At 41.3% G+C, this 20,006-nt stretch overlaps 1 protein-coding gene across 2 annotated transcripts in view; it reads left to right on the top strand.

Moving 5' to 3' along the window:
• The window catches only part of iqsec3b (IQ motif and Sec7 domain ArfGEF 3b), a 31,067-nt gene that overhangs the window by 5,189 nt on the left and 5,872 nt on the right, over positions 1-20,006 (top strand). For both annotated transcript variants that reach the window (XM_019273687.2, XM_019273690.2), the window contains exons 2-9: positions 1,855-1,926; positions 5,679-5,796; positions 6,802-7,203; positions 7,916-8,640; positions 9,353-9,514; positions 11,199-11,321; positions 16,142-16,308; positions 19,798-19,937. In XM_019273687.2, coding sequence (XP_019129232.2) covers positions 1,855-1,926; positions 5,679-5,796; positions 6,802-7,203; positions 7,916-8,640; positions 9,353-9,514; positions 11,199-11,321; positions 16,142-16,308; positions 19,798-19,937 — 1,909 coding nt within the window. The remainder of the gene's footprint in view (positions 1-1,854; positions 1,927-5,678; positions 5,797-6,801; positions 7,204-7,915; positions 8,641-9,352; positions 9,515-11,198; positions 11,322-16,141; positions 16,309-19,797; positions 19,938-20,006) is intronic.

Raw genomic sequence — 20,006 nt, 5'->3', positions numbered from 1 at the left:
CAAAAGGTCAAATTATTCCTTTAAGGATGTTATTTATTATTGATGTGGTAATTGTCTCTTGATGAGACTTTTGTTTTTACAGCCTGTGGCTTTAATATCAATATGTTGTTGTTTCACATTGTGAATTTAATGCCTGACAAAGGTCCATGACTGAAACATTATGTCTCTAATAAACTGCTGACACTGTGCTGTGCGGGAATTCAATTTTCTCCCACATGATTTAATTTACCTACACGTCTGTCAACCAGGTGTGTGTTAGACACTACACTATACACTGACTTTGACCTTGTGAAAAACAACCTATAGAAGGTGCCTGTACATTTGTACTGCACGGATTCACAGGTCTTTAATTAGTTTATATATAAAAGAGGAGGCAGATTAAAGAAATGCATTAACTCTGAAAGGACATGGATTTTTATTTTTATTTTTTTCCAAACGTCAAATAGTTTCAATATAGAAATAAACTAATCTCACACATCAAAAACCTTTATGTAGATCAAGGGTAAATTTGATCAAGTATTAAAATGCTGAATTATATTAACATGCTAGTAACCAGGGGGGAAAAACTCTATCAGTCACGATGCATGAGAGTCTGATTGATTCATGCTGATTAACGTGACTGATTGTAGGTAGTGTATTAACTTGGTTATGGTTCTTTGATCCTGGTCTTTGAGACATGGGCAAGAGATGCTGAGATTTAACATAATTGTTTTAGAGATTTCTTTTTACCCCCTAGAATCTATTAAAGAACTGCATGAATGCAACACTGGGGCTCCAAAGCGTTCTCTCAAAGACCAAACACCATGATCAGCTGCAGAAGTACTGCTAAGTGGAAAAACAAATGATTCATGTATGTACAGTATGTCTGCGTGAGTGTCTGTCTGAGGGGCGTCAGTGGTGACTTAGGTGTTACAACAGATGGAGGAGTCTTATTCATAGATGCCAACTGTGAGGTCTGTTGATCAAAGATGTTAAAAAAAACATTATTGTCTCTTTAAGTCTGTGGAAGTTGCTGTGAAAATGTAGCTTTTTATAGCTCAGACTGTCACACTGAGTCTTGCGGTGACTCTGAGTGCCTGTCACTGTGGGTCTGTGTCATAAGGAATATGCTGCGCCCAGGTCAGAAGACTTATTGTAGCGTAACCAAGAAATGTACTGTCATCCGAATGCTTTCAGCTCATTGTCATCCCCACCTCCTTAAAAACAGAAGAAGATACAACCATGGTCATTTTTACATCTCTAGAGATGGAAGCTGTTGTGCATTCAGAAGGTCAAAGGGTTGGTCTATGCACCAGCTTAAACACAACATGGCTTTGTTTAATTCTGTTTGCTTATTTACCTTTGTTTGTTTCACTCACTAGGCAAGATGCCTAAAATATGACTGTAAATGTAAAATGTATGAGAGAGGCGTACTGAAGAAGTGGAAACAGAGCTTAAGTAACCATCTGTCCAGATTGGGTTTGGGAATTCTGCTAAATCACCACAGATCTGATGAATTGAAGGGGAGGGGGGCATAAACCAGCCCATCCAGACACAGTACATATAAATGCTCACACTCATTCTAAGCGTTCCCAGCCTTGAATTGACCTACATAGGGTATTTACCCCGGGATCAGTGCCAGATTGTAAACAGAACCCATGGAAATAATCCAGAAGAGTCTAATGAGAGCTTCTTCGGGATCCTTTGGGATGTTAGACTAGGAATGAACATAAGGAGGAATATGGAAACAAAGCAAACATCCAGTAGCAGCCAATAATAACTGCATGACATACTGTCCTTCTGAATGCTGTCCTCCTCTCCTCTTTCCTCCCTTTGATTACCTCTCCACCTCCTCTCTCATCTGCCCTTCTACAGGAGTGATGTGCTGCATCAGTTTTGCTGCCCCGCCCCTGAACATCCAGAGACTGACACCACTGGCTCATCCGGGTAAGAACGACCAATCACAAACACCTTTAGTTCCACACTTTTCTCTGCGGTAGGTGCGCTCTACCATTTCTTCCAATGTATGTGTCTTTAAACTGAATCACGTCCACACCCAGGCTTTTAATCATACCGGTTAATGTGTGCACAGTACTGTATGTGAGTGTGAAATGATGTATTTATGGGCATGTGGAGCCTGGAGTTACACAGAGAGAGAGAGAGAGTTAAATGCTCCGTAACAAACCTATAGCTCTTACAGCCTCAAGGGTAACTCACATATAGACAGAAAGGGGGGGAGGAGTAAGGTGGTGGGGGTATGAACTGATATTACCACTATAAAAGTGCCCATGGCAACCCAGTAATGACGCTATGAACAACTAACACTACCATAGTAACTGGAGAATGCAACTTTGAGGATCTACAGTGGCCACTTCTGTTTCTACGTGGGCAGCTCGTCTGTGTGTTGTATGAGTTTGGGGGGGTGGCGTGTGAAAGTATGACGTATCACTTGGATTGAATGAGCAGAGCTCCGTTGTAAAACTTTAAAAAAGCTGATTTTGTCATGTTTCTCAACGATTACTGTTTGCCCTCCCTCCTCCAGAACACCTTCCATCTTTTAATCCCCTGTGCACCGTGTCTAAATCCACTTTTTCCCAGTCATGCCTACTTTTTCTGTCTCATCTGTCTTCATTTGATGTCTTTCCTCCTTGTGTTGTTTCTTTATTCATCTTTATTTGTCCGTCTAATCATCTCATCGGGATGATTTCTATCACATCCCTCTCTATCAATTCACTCTCTCATTCTGTTTATGTTAATAACACCATCTGCTGGTCTGCAATCCCTCTCTTTTCTCTGATCTGATGACTTAACATCTACACCCACATAGCCCTGATTGAATAAGATAATGGCACAGCAGCAGTGGACTGCCACCTGAGACGATGTGATGTACAGTAGAGGAGGCGTGTAACACCGTGGCTCATTATTATCATCATGTGAAGTTGTGTGTGCCTGGTGGCAGCAAACCTGCACCACCTCTGTTCACTGACTGTCAGCCATTAAATCCATTGGAGCACAAAAACCTCCCAGGAGATTTCATGAAATCTGCCTCTGGACTAACCTGCCATGCCTTTTCTCTCCTCTACTCCACCTTTGTGTGTGTGAGTACAGTACTCTGAGTCTATAAAGGATGATGCCATTTCACAGACGCTCATGTCTCTTCCTCCATGATGTCACACATGCATTTGTGCCACTACATATATGAGCATGTGTGCAAGAGTGTGAGACAGAGCGTCCATATCATTATGGAGGCTTTTGCTGTCCAGATACATTAATAGCTCAACTCTTGGTTCTAAATCCTCTAATGTATTCTAATGTACTCTAATGTATTCTGATGCAGTGTAGGGGCATGGCAGTGTTTTAATAGAGGTTTTGATAGAGGCAGCCTCCAGCATGTACACACCAACACAGTCTCCTCTGTGAAAATCTCCCTGTTTCCTCTCTTTGTTTCTGTCTCAGTCTTTCGTCTGGCTGAGCTCTGTTCTCATTTTTTCGCTCTGTTTTTTTCTCCAACTTTTATCTCGTTGAAAGATATGACCAAGCGTCTCTGGCCCTATCTCTGATTTTTAGCTGGGGACGCAGGATATTTGCTTTCACAGCAATCAAAGAAAACAAAAGAGGAACTTTAGTGATGCACTCATTATTTAACCATGAGCAGGCTTTTTAGTCTCCCGCAGTCCTGTTTTGCACAAATCCCCTTTGTGTAAAAATTATTAGAGTAAGCATTATCTGGGTGGGAAAAAAAAAGATTGCACAAGCACACAATTTCATGCACACACACACACACACACACACACACACACACACACACATATACACACACACTCATAATTGCACACCATTATAAAACCTCTTAGGGTGTGATCATACCTCTGTGCTTACATCAGTCCAACCTATAAAAGCTGCTGAATATCAGTGCCTTTAGGAAGTGGTGTGATGCCAGAGACCACTACACTCTTCCTTTATAAATGTAACCAAAATGAAAAAAAGCTGAATTTGTCCACAACAGAAAAGAACTTGGGTAAAAAGGTCACGTTCTGCTGTGTCATGGCAGTAATTTGCTCGGTAAGCCTTACATGGCTTTCACAGAATTATGATAATGCTGTCATGGAGAAGAACATTGTTCCATCTGTGGACAGGAGCTGGGATTATGTGAAGAGTATGGTACACTCTACCAGCCTCCACAGTCGACTTTGTTGTGTCAGATTCAGGCTGGATTTAAATATATTTTTGTGAAGTTTTTGCTTCCAGCTACAGAATTGACTGTTTATTAAATATCTATTGCATCAGAAATGGTTATTCCCTTATTTTTCCTGCAAGTCATGTTTGACTTTGAGGATATAATAGTCTGTCTTTTATCGCCTTGCATTGCTGCCAGTGTTTTTGCTTATATAACCTCATCACCTTATTATCCAATAATGTAATCCAAGCAGCACAAGATAGAAAAAAATGTTATAAAAGAGGTCATTTTTATCACTATATAGGAGACTTTCATTGCATCTGCCGCAGAGATGTTCTCACAAATGCCATTTCCATGGAAACATATCAGCTTTCAGAGTCTCAGCACTGATTTCCATGGCAAACATGTGATGAAACATGGATGACCATTCCAGAGTGCAGGTCCAACTGTGAACTATTCTTTTATCTCCATAGCTGTGTCCAAAAACACTTCCTATTTGCTACCTACTATTTATGCTTCTCACTATTTTAATCTGACTGACCAAAGTATCCAGTCCAGTCTGGGAGCAGATTGATTTTTAAGGTTGGAAGTACCCAACTGATGAATGTTCGTGTGCATACATTGCCTGCTGTGCTGGAGATGTGAAGTCGATATTATGAGTGTGCGCATAATTGAATATTCAATGTTTAAGTAGAACATGAGAGATGAATCATGGATATACATGACTGCAGGCTGCATCAAACATGTGACTATAGAATGACAACGGTGCCTGCTTGAACTAGCGCAAGGCTTCATTTATGCTACGACACTACACCTCAGCCAGAGAGGCACAAAATGGTGATCTGAATTTACTGCACATGATGAAATAGGGCTGAAATGATTAGATTAGCTCATTGGTTGCCAATCTGACAGTCTGGACTCTCACAAGATGAATCTGTAGGTTTGAATGCTGATCACCCAGGTAGGAAATAAGAAAGGATTAAAGTCTACCACACATAACAATATTTCTTTTTCTGACTTTCTTTGTGAAATATATACCGTCTAACCTCAAACTCCTCGGGCTTATTTGATGTTTCTATCTCTGGACATCTTACGTTATAGACTGTTGGTTGACAAGGTTTTGATAGACATTTTTGATTGAGATGGCAATGAAAATATTGATGCTTGCCACCCTGATATAGTGTGAAGTTGTTTTAAGGAAAGAGTAATTTATGAAGGAGGGAATGATTTTGAACACAGCACAAGTCAATTTAAAAACAAAGGTATTTTCATCCTAGTCCCACATTCAGATTTTTATTTCTGCAAACTTCAGTGGAGCCATAAATCTGACCAAATAGGACTGGACATATAAACTCAGTCATCCTTGCCCCGAGCCACCAGAGCCACACATCACTTTCCACCTGCTCCCTCCTAAACCTCCTCACACTCCACATAGTTGATGACCTGCCGCTGCGATAACAGAGCTGAGTTTTGAAGGTCAGTAGGGAGGACTGATATCTTTCTGTTCTTATTTCTGTGGCAGCGGACAGATGCTGAGCCTGGAGGATGGAACGTCCTCTGGCGGTGGACATGAAGTGGAGGGGACCAAGAGAGAGGGACCCAGCGAGTACGAGATCAGCCTGGAAAATAAAAACAAACAGGTATGGCTTCTATTTTTTAAAGTGTGTGAGTGTGGGCTAAGTAAGCACATGGTGGAAAGGAGTGAATACTGACTCCTCCACCTGTTTTAGTGTGAGGAGGTGTGTGAGGGATGATCATTTGACAATGTGCCATGCGTGACAAAAAAGATTGCCATTCAGATCTATTTCTGTCCGTGTTGACATGAAAAAGAACACCAGCGATATGGCTGCCACAGCGACAGGAACACGAAAGATGCTAGGTTGTCATGGTAACAGCTAATAACTGCTTCTGGCGGCTGGAGATGTCTTTATTTCTCATACCAAACTGCTGAAGGGTCTGCTGTTGCTACTGCCATTGCTGCTTCAGTGTGAGTGTTAGTATATGACTGTGTGTATGTGTGTGTGCGTGTGCACACAGACACATGTGTGGCTGTCCTCCTTTTTCTCCCTCTCTGTCTCTTCTTCTCTTGCCTCCCACTTCCCCTCCATCGTCTCCCACTTGCTAAAAAAAAAAATAGGAGGGCAAGAAATTCTGGAGGAAGCTGAGATTTTGGGTTGAGTTGCTGTGCCAACAAACGGCACAGAAATAGGCTTGTGCGGGTGTTTACTTTTCTCATTTTCTCAACAGCACCTTTGTCACAGTCCATCCGTCCTCCTTCCCGTGGCCCTTCAGACAGTATTAGCAGTTGAATGATGATAAATGATGTTTACTTTGGCTTTAATACTATAAACCCTCACCAGTTTTAAAATAGTGGACAGATAAGTAAGAAGGATACTTCTAAGAAGAAGAGTGTGAGTGTGAATTTTATGACTCAGGCACTGCTCAGATTCTTTTGATCTTTTGTAGACATGGGCATAAAATGGCAACATGATGTTTGTCTGCTGGTGGATGAATAAATATATTTCAGTAGCTACTGTGTGCTTTTCAAAATCACTCTTGCAGTGTCATCAATGAATTTCAAAGCCTTGTAAACATGTTTGATATTTAAACTCACACCTCCTCACTTCTTTCCTCGCCATCTCCAGATAGAAGACTTGGAGCAGAAATATGGAGGCCATCTCATAGCAAGGCGGGCAGCCCGGCGTATCCAGACGGCCTTCCGGCAGTATCAGCTGAGCAAAAACTTCCAGAAGATCCGTAACTCTCTGTCGGAGAGTAAGTTACCCCGCCGGATCTCCCTACGCCAGCCCAGCCCTTCAGGCCGAAACCGGAACTCAACCCAGAGACACAGTTACAGCCTGCATCCAGGGGGAGGACAGATACCTTTACGCTCCAAAACTCCTCCTCCACCCCCGTGTCGCTCCACCTCTCTGCCCCCTTCCCCTGCGTCTGCCCCAGGACCTGCTCCCTCTCCTGTCCTTGGCCAAGCCCCTCCTCAAACCCCTGGACAAACACTGACGCAGCTGGAGGACTGCTTCTCTGAACAAGTGAGTGTTTTTATTTCAAGCTACACCTCCTGTAGAGGTAGTTTAAGTGGGGATGTAAAACAGTTCAAGAATAATAATAATAAGGTTTCATTAACTTGATATAAGTTTAAGTCACCGGCTACCAGAATGGCTCTAATAACGGCAATGTCGATCACCATTTTGGGTGAGACTAAATTATCTCAGGTTTTCTGTCCTTGAACTGAGAACACGGCTGGAGGATGTGTGAAGAACATCTCTTTCAACTATATCTTAACAGTTGTTAGAGTGAATGCCATGAAATTTTGTTCAGACTTTCATGGTGTCGAGAGGATGAATGTACTGATACCTTCACTTTTCATTGATTGCCACCAGCAGGTCCAAGTTTTCACTTATCTTTTGAAATATCTAAACATCTCCAAGGTAGATTGGCATAACTTTTTGTACAGACGTACGTGTTATATTCCATCTAATGCCACTATCATGTCAAAATTTAAATTTGTCTAATCCCAAGCCCTCACACCAGCAAAGAGTAGATTCTCAGTGGCCTTGTATCCACGTTTTATCTGTTTACACTGCACTACACTGGCTGACTTCGCTGGCTTGATAGGCAGCCATGTTTCCATCACTGCTTATCTATTTGTATTTCTTAGTAATAAAAAAAGCCACAAAATAGCAACCGCTCTGGTATCAGAAATGTTTCTCAACACATTTTTTTTAATCTTCACATCTGCAGCTTCATTCTTTGGCCCAGTCAATTGACGACGCCCTTCGTGGTTGGAGCTTGTCGGAGAGCGGGGAGAGTAAGGGGCTACTGATGGACCCTGGCGCCCTTCGTGCAGCTGCTGAGAGCGCTTGTCTACCCCGCAGTGCCAGCTCACTGCTCATGGCCTTCAGAGATGTCACTGTTCACATTGACAGCAATAGCTCCTACACCATCTCCTCCGCCACCACCACAACCACCACCTCCTTAGGCAATGCAGGTGGAGGAGAGCCGGGCAGCAGGAAGACTTCTGTGAGTGGGATGGCTGGGAGAGGAGACAGTCTGTCAGCAGAGGAACCAGAGTTTCCTGCACCTCCACCCAGCGAGGAGCTGGAAATTGCTGATTTTGGATCCAGGAGGGGTTCAGCAGTGCCAGCTCAAGGAGGAGGAGGTGTGGAGGGGGAGAGTGGCTCAGATATACTGGGGTCCACCTCCACTTCTACCTCTACTTCCACCTCTATCTCCACCTCAGCCCAGTCTAACCAGCAACCTGCACAGATTTACACCCAGTACCAGCAGTACCACTACACTCATCCTCAGCAGATCCCCGGAGGGCCAAGCCCTGAGGCACTGCAGGCTCTTGTTGTCTCTCTGCCCAGGGACCGCTGCCAGGATCCAGCCTCCTGCCGATCGCCAACACTGTCCACAGACACACACCGCAAACGCCTCTACCGTATTGGACTCAATCTCTTCAATGTGTGAGTGGGCTGGCAACACATACATGCACGCTGACACACAGAAAAAAAATATTTCTGCACCCTGTGGCTCAGGGTTTTAAGCACACTTATTACTGGCAGTGTCCAACAAATCTCCAACAGCACAGCAAAACTGCTCTAAGCAGCTGCTCATTAGTGTTTGTAATAGTTGGGAGGAGCTGCCCGTTCAGTGCTATCTTGTGATGTCGTGATGTCAACCCAAAAAGGAGATAGAGAGCGAGGCAGAGGATGAAGAGAGGAAGAGGGAGAAAGATGACAGAGAGAAAAAAAATGCATTCAAAGAGGCGAGAGAGAGCAGTCAAGGAGGTCATGAACAATAAGAGAGCCTCTCAGTTTCTATAAATAGAGTCCACGGTTGGCCTGCACTTATTATTAGTTAATACAAATGAAAGTAAATTAACTCACATGCATCAGTGACAGTGGGACTGATCCAAAAGTCCAGAGCTAAAAGCTTTTTGTGCATGAATGCACATTTCCTTTCCTTCTTTCTCTTTGTGCTTCCTCACACGCATTTACTAATTTTCCCTCATTCACACACACACATTAAACATGCTTTCCTTTAAATATACTGTTACGCATTTTCTATCTCACTCAGGCCAACACACCTATTCGCCTGGACGCACAAAAACATCTCACACGCACCGTTTGACTCTTAACACTAACCGCTTTTCTGCTGCTGGCTATCCGTGGGCAGGAACCCAGAGAGAGGCATCCACTTCCTGATCACGCGTGGTTTCGTCCCGGACACAGCAATCGGAGTCGCTCACTTCTTGCTGCAAAGGAAGGGCCTGAGCAGACAGATGATTGGAGAGTTCTTGGGGAACAGCAAGCTGCAATTCAACAGAGATGTCCTTGAGTAAGTCCTCATTATTTATACATGGCAACACAAACATGTTACACATACATATATATATATATATATGTGTGTGCTTATGTTGTGACTTTCAACTTCATCTCATCTCGTCTTGATCAGTGGCTGGAGTCCTCTCAGTTCTCATGGAAATGACTTTGGGTTTTACAACGTTTATAAATAACTTGATACCACTTTCGAAAAAGACATTCTTTTTTTTATTTTAGAGTTTAACAAATGGCTTTATTAATGGTAATAAATGATTTCTTAATACTTAAATCAAATGAACAAAGCCTACACATCCCAAATTTCAAACTTAATAGTCCCCAAATACACCCAAGCCAACACAAGTCTGTTGTCATCATTAGACTTATTGCTCTAGAGAGAGAGAAGCTCCTATACAAGATGTTTTTACAGGTGGAGTGTTCCTCATGACAAGTAAACCCACCATAATATGTAAAATTGATGAAGTGCCCCTTTAATAAGATTTTGAGCTGCCAGGTTGTGAACAATTCGTCTTCCTGCATGACATCTTTTAGCACACCATGAAGGCTCATCTAATGAACTGCGGAGCATCTGGACAAAAATCATTTTATCAACATCTTATTAGCATTCATAACTGCAGACTTGATTGGATTATTATTATTATTTGCTACTTCACTAAATGACTTGACTCACCTCAAGCTCCATTTATTATTTTTTCGTCATCAGCAGACTGCGTTTGCTTAATAGCCACTGAAATGCAGATACTCAAACTTTGAATTACATCATATAACACCTTTAGGACTTCTCCTCCATGGCTACTTTAAAGTGAACGATCAAAGTTTCTCCATGACCTTGGAAATAATCCCACCTTTATGTCCATTTTGTTGCAGTTCTGGAGCTTTCAATTGTATCTAAAGAGAGGAGATAAAAGATTAAATGAGCGATTTGTTAGACTCTGACTTTGATGTGTTCAGGTATTTTAAAATATCTAAAATAGAACAAGCTATTGGGACATGCTCTTACAGCTACACACACAGTGACACAAACACACACTTCATATGCTGCACTTGTAACACATCCATGAAAAAACACATTTACTTAATGCTTTCACCCTCACCCTTTTTGCATCCAACCAGTGTAGACACAGATCCAGGAAAGAGAGGCTTTTTGCTGAGGTTGTTGCAGAGACTGTAGAAATAGGTCACTGCACTGCACACACACAAGCGCACACCCTCACTTTCTTTTATTCAGACACATAGACACACAAAAATACACACATGAAATAAACGCGCAGTCTTGTGTATGTACTTCTTCCATTGCTACAGCCTGTCCTCAGCCTTTCAAGTACTTTCTTTCCCCTCTTGCACTTAAGATATCATTATTTTCATCCTCTCATACCTCTCTTTCCTTCCATCTTATCTCCCAATGTTGTCAGACCCCTCTTCCACATTGATTTTTGCACAAAGTGTACGTGTGTGTGTGTGTGTGTGTGTGCATGCATGTCCAAACATGTTGTCTCTATGTGCATCTTCCAGGTCAGTGGTTATTTAATGGAAGCATGACTGTAAGAGGAAGATTTGCCATCAGGGTTCTCATCCTTGTGTGTGCATGCACACTCACTCACTCACCTTCTCATTACAGTGACACACTAAATCAGTCTCACTTTCCTTCCTCTTTTGTTTTTTCTCTGTCTGTCCCTTCACAGTTGTGTTGTGGATGAGATGGATTTCTCAGGCATGGAGCTCGACGAAGCCCTGAGAAAGTTCCAGGCTCATGTCCGTGTTCAGGGAGAGGCACAGAAAGTGGAGAGACTCATCGAAGCCTTTAGGTGAGACTGTCAACTCCCTCACAACCAGGCCTCACTCACTAACAGGCTCTGGCTTCACTTTTTAATACGGTTCGACACAACAACAGTCAATCACATGACTGAGCTGGGCTGGTAAAAGCACTTTAAGCTTTTTAAAATTAATAGCTCTTTTGCCTGTAGCCACCTATGCAAAACAAAAAACATAATGACATGTAACCAAGCTCATATATTTTGCAATACAATAGAAAAAATGATCTCATCTTGCAGCCGTGGGGTTGCAGTCGTATCCAGAATGGCTGACTTTATAGACAAAGTGTTTAACTTGTTCTGCTAGCTCACTGTGGCAGGCTATGATGAAACCAAAGCCTTGTATCATTAACAAATTACACTGATTGCCTCTAACCTTTAAACTAAACTCAGCAGTGTTTGATTGTCAGCCAATCACAGCAGAGATCTGAGCTGCAGGCAATCAGTGTGCGTTCCATCAGGACAAAAATAGATGCTCTATTTCACTGTCTCACTAACTTTCTCTCCTGGATGAAACTCCAGGCTTTTGTAGACTGTTTGTATGTGCTTGGTAGTTGCGTGTTCATATCCATCCAAACTTACATGAATATGCAAAAGTGAATGTTTGGTACTCGTTAGGTTTTGGCCTGAGTTGGTTTTCCACTCTTTTTGTCAGTGCTGACTCCTGCCCTCCAGTTACTAAAATTCACGAGCGCATCGGCTGAAAAAGACATTTAAATACCAAGAAGGCCTTGAAAGACCCACCATAGCTTAAACACTCCCTTTGTGCCTTTCATGGACTGTCTACCGCTGCCTCTATCAAACTCCTGGACGGAAACAGATTTTTTTTTTATTTTTATTATGGTTATTTGACAATGTACTTTCTGACTGAAAGTCCTATGAGGCAAAAGACAGTAACTGCGACTGGTACCTTATCACCTGGCAGGAACTGTCCTTGAAATGTCCTAGTAAAATCCAAAGATTGTTCCCAGAACTAAAAATTGCTATGAAATGCCCATCATTGTTTTCTATTTCAGAGTAATTGGGTGCATTGCCATGTACATTTAATCTCCCTCTGCAGATATGCTGCTCTTTCCCTCGGGATTACCAACAGTGTACCCCCGAGCGCATGATTTGCGCCACTGCCCCTTTCAAGTTATTAACCAAGATGTCCTTCTGAATTACACTAAATTGCTAGTATAATTCAGTGTTATAGGAGTGTAATCACCATAGAAAGTGATGCATATTAATTGTCTGCCAACCCCTTTCTGTTTCTGTGATGTATGGCCGTTATTTGTCTGAGCTGCTGACTTTGATGTTGTTTTTTTGTCGTGTTAAAGCTGCTAAGAAGCATTTCAGGGTTTTATATATCATCTCAGAAAAAATCAATAGTATGTTAGACTATTTCTCAACACTTTTCAACTTTCTTCCCCATGTCGGTGGCACTCAGCCTATTGGTTCCTTTTGAGACTCTGTAGTCATGGTGGTGTGGGGTTGAACACTGTACATAGGCTCAGCGGTCCTTTGAGCTGAATTCTGTGGATGTCAGCATGCTTGCAGTGACATGCTAACACGTTGTATAATGTATAATGCTTACATTGTTCAACATCATGTGCTTGTCAGCTTGTAGCATTTACTAATAAGTACAGAGCACAAACAACAAAGTGCTGAGGCTGATGGGAATGTGTAAAGTTTTGGACAAATTGTGTCAAGGTCAGATTTTGATTGTGGCATTAGATGAAAAGTCAGAGATGTCTGAACCCAGTTTAATCCATCCAGTGTTGAGATATTTAGACATGGAACAAAACTGCGCCCCAACCCTTAAACCAACATTGCCATCGGTAGAACCACCAGCTAATGTGGCTGCAAATATATTAATTTTTTATGTTTAATTTATGTTAATTTTTTTTAAATTGCCTAATATACATGAATATCTGACATAAATAAATAACACATATGTTGGGAACTCTTCTCAGCTGTGGATTATTTACACACTTGGTACTCTACATAGATAAATACTTTATAATATATTATATAATATTGATCCCGAGGGAAATTCAAGAAGGTATTTATCTATCTAGTACTCTAGGCAGTACCAAGTAATTACAGCAGTAGGATGGCATATGTGGGCAGCAGTCATGCATGATCAGGTAAATTTGTGGATGAGGTTCATAAATGTACTGTGGACAGCACAGGGGTCCTTTTAAGTGACACAGGAAGACTGTGCATGTTGTGCAGCAGATGTAAATGATGTGCAGCATGTAGTAACATTGTGCTAATGTGCTTGTGTGTATGTGCAGAGAAACAAACCCAAGTATAGTTTTTATTTTGATCTTATGCACAACTGGAAGTCCCTTTTTGCTGTCCAAGTGTGCAACACATTACATATGTAGGATTGATTTAAAATGAACTCCATGTTCATCATCATAAAGGAACATGTCACTAAGTGCAGAGGTGTGTCTCATTGATGTTTTAATAGTTATAGCAGGAAGTGAGATAAATGGACACTAATTGTTAGAGTGATCAATTCCTTTTATTGAATTTTAGAACAGTATGAAAAAATATAGATTTCCATCACGACTCCTATCCATCAAGGCAAAAGAGGTCTTACTCCAAGCAATAAGTGTTGGGGGAAGAGAAAAGGAGCTGTCATGACACACTACTACTCACTGCTTCTGATTCGAGGGCCAATCAGAACACCCACCGTGGTCATCAGTTAATCACATCACACTCAATCATACATGCTGAGCCGCGGGGTGCAGATTACAAATTCATCAGCAATCAGAGACAACGCTGTCTATATCTGGAGTTGCGAGTATGGGTCAGAAATGAGCAGGCTTTATTGGGACAGCCAGACATCAGATTTCCGTGTCTGTTACGTAACAGCTGTTATATCATCTGTTTGAAGCGTGTTGTACACATTACTACTCCCGAGTAGTTCCTTTTATGCGATGTGGTATTTCTGCCAGCTGGCATGCAACTTTCATATGCAGATATGAAGATAAAAGATCGGGAGCTAGTGTTTAAATAAACTGGTTACATAAGAGTGAGATCCGTGCTTGGAAATGTGTGAATCAAGCACAAACAAACACACAACACACACACACACACACACACACACACACACACACACACACAAAAGACAAAGACACACAATGCTTCATGTTTGCATAAACATGTGTGCACTCACACATCCTTGCATATGTCCATCTGCATACATGCACACTCACACATACAGTAGATCTTGCCTTGCATTCAATCTTTGACAAATTTGCCGCAGAGTTACATCAAGTTGGCAAATCAGGGGGCTCGTTTGTGCTTCTGTGGGTCTATGTATGTGCATATTATATCTGTAGCAGCGTTTGTGCCGAGCAGGATCTATTCTCCCACAAAAAAAAAAAACAGGCATCGCTACTGAACTGGGCTGTTGTCGATTGATACCCTGTGATTTCTCTGGCCTTAGATCTTGTGTGGGGTCTGGGAAAAGGCTTTCTGGTTGTGCAGGTCTCAGATGTGGCCTCTCGCTTGCATATGCTCTGACAAGTACATAGTCCTTTGGAGCAGAGCAGCCCTCTCCATGTCTGCATCCTGCCTGGCTACAGAGATAAAAGCCTCCCACCACTGAAATGGCCCACTGTGTAAGTGTAAGTGACAGTAAAAAAGGGAGATGTGGGGGAGGAGGGGTAGAAGGGAGAGTTTGTGAAGCCTGTGGGCAGCAAAGGAGCAAAGCAAGTCCAAATGCAATATCTCTGGTTTCTAAACAGACTGGACATTGTTACCTTACCTATAAGGCAGAGACATTTAGAGCTGTCAAATGTCTCTTGTGTCCTGTCAGTCTCTTTTATGGTAAAGTGCTCCTCACATGAGTAGGAGTTACAATCAGTCAGTTTTCGAGTCAAATAATTAGAAACTAGTGCAGCTCGTATGATGACATAGCCTTAAAATCAGTCTGAATGCTTCCATCTCACAGCAGGAACAAGCTTCTTTTTATAGGCTATTCTCTACATAGCCATGAAAATGTTCTCATCTCTTGCGATGATGCACTCCCTGATTTTGTTATTGTGCCCCACTGTACCTTCTAAATCCCAGGATTTCCTTTTGAAACATAATACAGCTCGAGCTGAGAGGAAATCTTGCGATTTGTTTGCACATGGGCACAATTAGAAGGTCACTGTGGTCTTCATTAGGTTTTGTTAGATTTGCTCTGTGAGCCACAAGATACAGGCGTGTTAGGAAGTGTTTTTAATATTCAGTTCTCCCTGTGATTCCAAATGGGGTGGACACAATATTAGAAACACCACAGCAGTACAATTAAACAGCAGCACGTCCACCAAAATGACCACAAAGTTGAATCAGATCTAAAACTGTTTCAATATTAAAGCCTTCATTAGGTGTGATTGTAGGACTGTGCATTCGTTTTTTGTAATTGTCAGTGTGCCCAATAAAAGAGCAGCTAAGTGTAATTTGACATCAGTCATGCAATAAAAACCCATTTCAGTTGATGTTGTTATTCATTTCTATGTTGCAGTAGCTTGGTTGTTGTCATGATTTGGTAACAGCTAAACAATATGATTTGTACAGGATGCATTAAATCCAAGAATCACACACCAGACTTACAAGTACTTTGCAATCTTAGTTTGTTTCTGCTGTATTTAACTTCTTTGTAGCTGCCTTTGTCATGCCAGAGAAAACATTCAGTGCTGCTTATGGGAACCTACAGCATCTCTTATTTTAATCTATAATACTTGTATCATAGCCAAGAATCCAGACGAGTATTGCCAGTAAAATGTGACATAAAGGCTAACCCCGTTCGTTGTCTTATTTTTCCACCACAGCCAGAGGTACTGTATGTGTAATCCTGATGTGGTGCAGCAGTTTCACAACCCAGACACCATCTTCATCCTGGCCTTTGCTGTGGTCCTCCTCAACACTGACATGTACTCGCCCAACATCAAACCCCAGCGCAAAATGGGCCTGGACGACTTTATACGCAATCTAAGAGGTTAGTGTGTCCAAAGACAGATGACTATGTGCATGTATGAAAGAGATGGAGAGTGTGTGCCTATATAGTGGCTGTATGTCATTTCAGGGAGCTGTTTTAATGAGTTGCAGACACGTTTCAACATTTATGGCAAGTGGTAGTAACCACACGTACACACACGTGCACATTTCACATTTCACTGCAGATCATGATGAGGAGATCCACTGGAGAGATATGCTAGGCAAAACGATAAGAAAGATGGAAAAAAGAGAGCAGAGGGCAGGAGAAGTTTTACAACAAGCACTCTCTTATCAACCTCACTATCAGCAATTTGAGTTACAGACTCTTGAAGTGAAATAAATTACTCAAAGCATCTGCTAGCTGGCATCAAGAAAAACCATCAGCTGTGCAGGAGGAGATTTCAGATATCCTTGAGTCAGAGTTCTGCCCCAGAGACTGTGGCGTCGACCCATTTAATTGAGGTTCACTCAGAGTTAGATTTAACGATACGAGCTCTGGTTTCCGGAAGCATCTCATCACCTGCACTCTCTGCCAGCTCTCAACATGTTCCCCCTATCCAACATTTACTGCAACCAGACTGTAAAGAAGAGCAATTTCACTTTAATTTGAAGTTTTGGTTAACAGAAATATCATTTTCTATTTTTATATAATGCTCAGTTTTAATATGTACAGAACAGATTGCTCCAACAGACTGTAGTGAAAATGTCATTGTGCTGCTCCATAGCGATAACGACTACCAGTCCACAATGACAGCACACATATTGGGATAAAAGCGTATCTTTCTGATTCACGGCTGCTGGTACTACAGTAAAATAAAACTAATTTGTCTGTCTCTCTATCTTAGACAAAAACTACATCAGCCCACACAGCCAGTCTCAAATTCAGTGATTATGAAGTGTGTAGTTTGGATCTCCATTAACTTCCAGTGTAGCTGTTGTTAATCTTCCCAACAATCAGCACAGTAAAATGATTAAATTCACATCTGTTAATAATGAAATCATTCATAAAATAAATGTTAATTAAACATTTTCATTTGAATATTTTGGCCATTGTTTCTGTGTTACCGGGTTACATTTAAGCGGTAACCTCACAAGTGCTAAAAACTGTAATTTTAATAATGTTTGAGACATGCTGCAGAAGTGAGTCTCTATAAGCGTCCACATTAAAATGCCTAACAAAGAATGGTTTTGGTCTCTCTAGCTAATATCCCCGTTCGTGACGACTGCACAGAGGCTGAATTTTAAAAAATGATATTAAGGCTTTAGGTTGCACATAATTAACAGTGTGGCTGCTTTGATTGACAGGTAAGTGCCTTTACAGATAGGTTATTAGAGCACCCAGGCATCATTCCAGCCTTAGGTCTGCCGATGATCCACGTCTGCTGATATTTAGATGAGCCGGGAGGTGGAAGAAACAGTACAGCCAACATGGTGATTGGAAAGTGACTGAAAAAATACTGCAACTATTTTCTTTTGTATTATTTATACATAACCAAAATAAGAGACCAATTTAGTATCATTCTTTAACATTTTTACTCATAATTAAGATGTTCAGTTTAATTTATTTCGAACATGTGCGGGTAACACAACAAAGTGAACTGAAAAACAAACAAATCCAATGAAAATAGTCAAAACAACAATAACAATAGTCAATACAAAAAGTAATAATGTGAACACAACATGTCCGAAAAGGAGTAGGATGAATCATGTGCTTATTTAAACCTACCCCGTCTCCACTATTCAATTAAAAATCATACTCCCCAAACGTACATTTCTAAGTAATACATATTTACAAAAAAAGAAAATAGAGAAATAGAAAATAAAATAGATTAAACAAACAAATACATAAATTATTTATCATTAATGAAAACACCCATTGTTAAAGCCCTTCTTCCTCCCTGTACCTCGTGGAAAACCATGTGTTTGTGCTGCTTTTTAAACTGGATCATGCTTGGACATTGCTTGAGCCCCTCACCCAAGTCAGCATGAAGGTACTGAAAAAAGAATATGTCATTTCAACAGTAATTTATTGGTGACCTTTAAGTAAACCCCCAGCAGTTAATCAGAAGAGCAGGGAGGTGAGCTGACTGTAGATAGACTGTATGGACTGTACAAGTCTCTGTGACATTATCTATAGGTTTCTGAAGAGCCGGTGCGAAGCTCAGTGTGGTCGCTCTGGCCACTGTCACACAGGCATCCCTGCCTGCCTCTGACAAAGACATGGAGCGTGGGTGGACCTGAGGCAGGCTGAATGAAACCTGGGGACTCAAACAAACCACCTATGATGGCACCCACCTGTCAATCAAAACAGTCATGCTGTTAATTATGCATAATTTTAAGTCTAATATAATTTGAACGGGTGAGTAAAAAAGACTCAAGAAGCTGATGATTGTTTGGGGAATTTTGAAGAAAAACTCTTAAATAAGGAGGATTGGATTCAAAACATCAAAGTTTAATTTATTGTTCTTGTACAAGAGGAGCGTTTCACAGTGCAACACACTAAAGGGGTTACAGAGAAAAGGCTCCCTGAGGAGCTCTGAGAGTTGGTTCTTATACATTTTCCTGAAGATGGGCTGTCTCAACCCCTGTAAATGGTTAACAGACAATTTGCATATAAAGCATCTAAACAGTTTTCCTCAACATATCCCCTAATGAGTAGCCAGTATGTCCCCAATCTAGATGTAACCTCTCTGACCTGTCCCTGGGCCTCATTCTGTTCTGAAATCCTTCTATTAATACATCAACCTGAACTTTACCTTACCCTGCCAGTCTCAGTAAAACAGCAATAAAGTGAAGTGCCCTCAAGACATGTAATAAATAGGAACAAACATCGTATAAGTTAAAACATTTAACTAGCTGTGTAACCCTAATTTTTATGACAATGATCAGGAAAATTAGCTATAGAGACTAAAACAGTTTTTGTACCAGGCTGTAAACATGTTTATTCCTGCTGTGAAGTTGAACATTTTAATATGTAGGGAAACTGCAGTTCACAGACTCACGCTGAATAAGTAAATGTCTCCCTCTTAAAACGAACTTTACCACAGAATTCATGTTATCTTAATTAGCCAACTACAACTGATGAATACATAAGTGTTGTCAGCTAAAATTACTGAAAGTATCAAAGTAAAAGTGCTTCTTTCGCCCTGGTAACTGATGCCGTCAGGTTGTTAATACTGTTAATGTGTGTAAGCAGTGTTAAACTGCTGTAGCTGCTCAAGATGGAGTTAGCTTTAACTGCTTTACTAGTTTAGACCAGTGGTCCCCAACCTGGTGACCGGGCCCCCAATGAGTCACAAGATAAATCTGAGATGTCATGAAATGATTGATGGGAAAATCTTAGACTTTGTGACATATTTTTTGCGAAATATCAGATAATTTTTTACCTCTTTTAATCACTTAATCAGTGTTAATAAAACTATATTAGAAGAAGGGGAAATGTTAAGAAACGTAAAGAAATAGACCTTGATAGTCACCATTGTTCCCTCAGGTGTGGATGATGGAGCAGACATCCCCAGAGAGATGGTTGCAGGCATTTATGAAAGGATCCAACAAAGAGAGCTCCGCTCTAACGAAGATCACGTCACCTATGTGAGCCGCGTGGAGCAGTCCATCTTGGGCCTGAAAACTGTGAGTGATATTTGTGTTTGAATCTTTCCCCTCTCTTTTCATTTCAGTGAACTGTCTCCTTGCACTTGT

This window comes from Larimichthys crocea, chromosome XXI, assembly GCF_000972845.2.
Source record: "Larimichthys crocea isolate SSNF chromosome XXI, L_crocea_2.0, whole genome shotgun sequence".
Classification (NCBI taxonomy): Eukaryota; Metazoa; Chordata; class Actinopteri; family Sciaenidae; genus Larimichthys; species Larimichthys crocea.
This window is presented reverse-complemented; position numbering and strand designations above follow the sequence as displayed.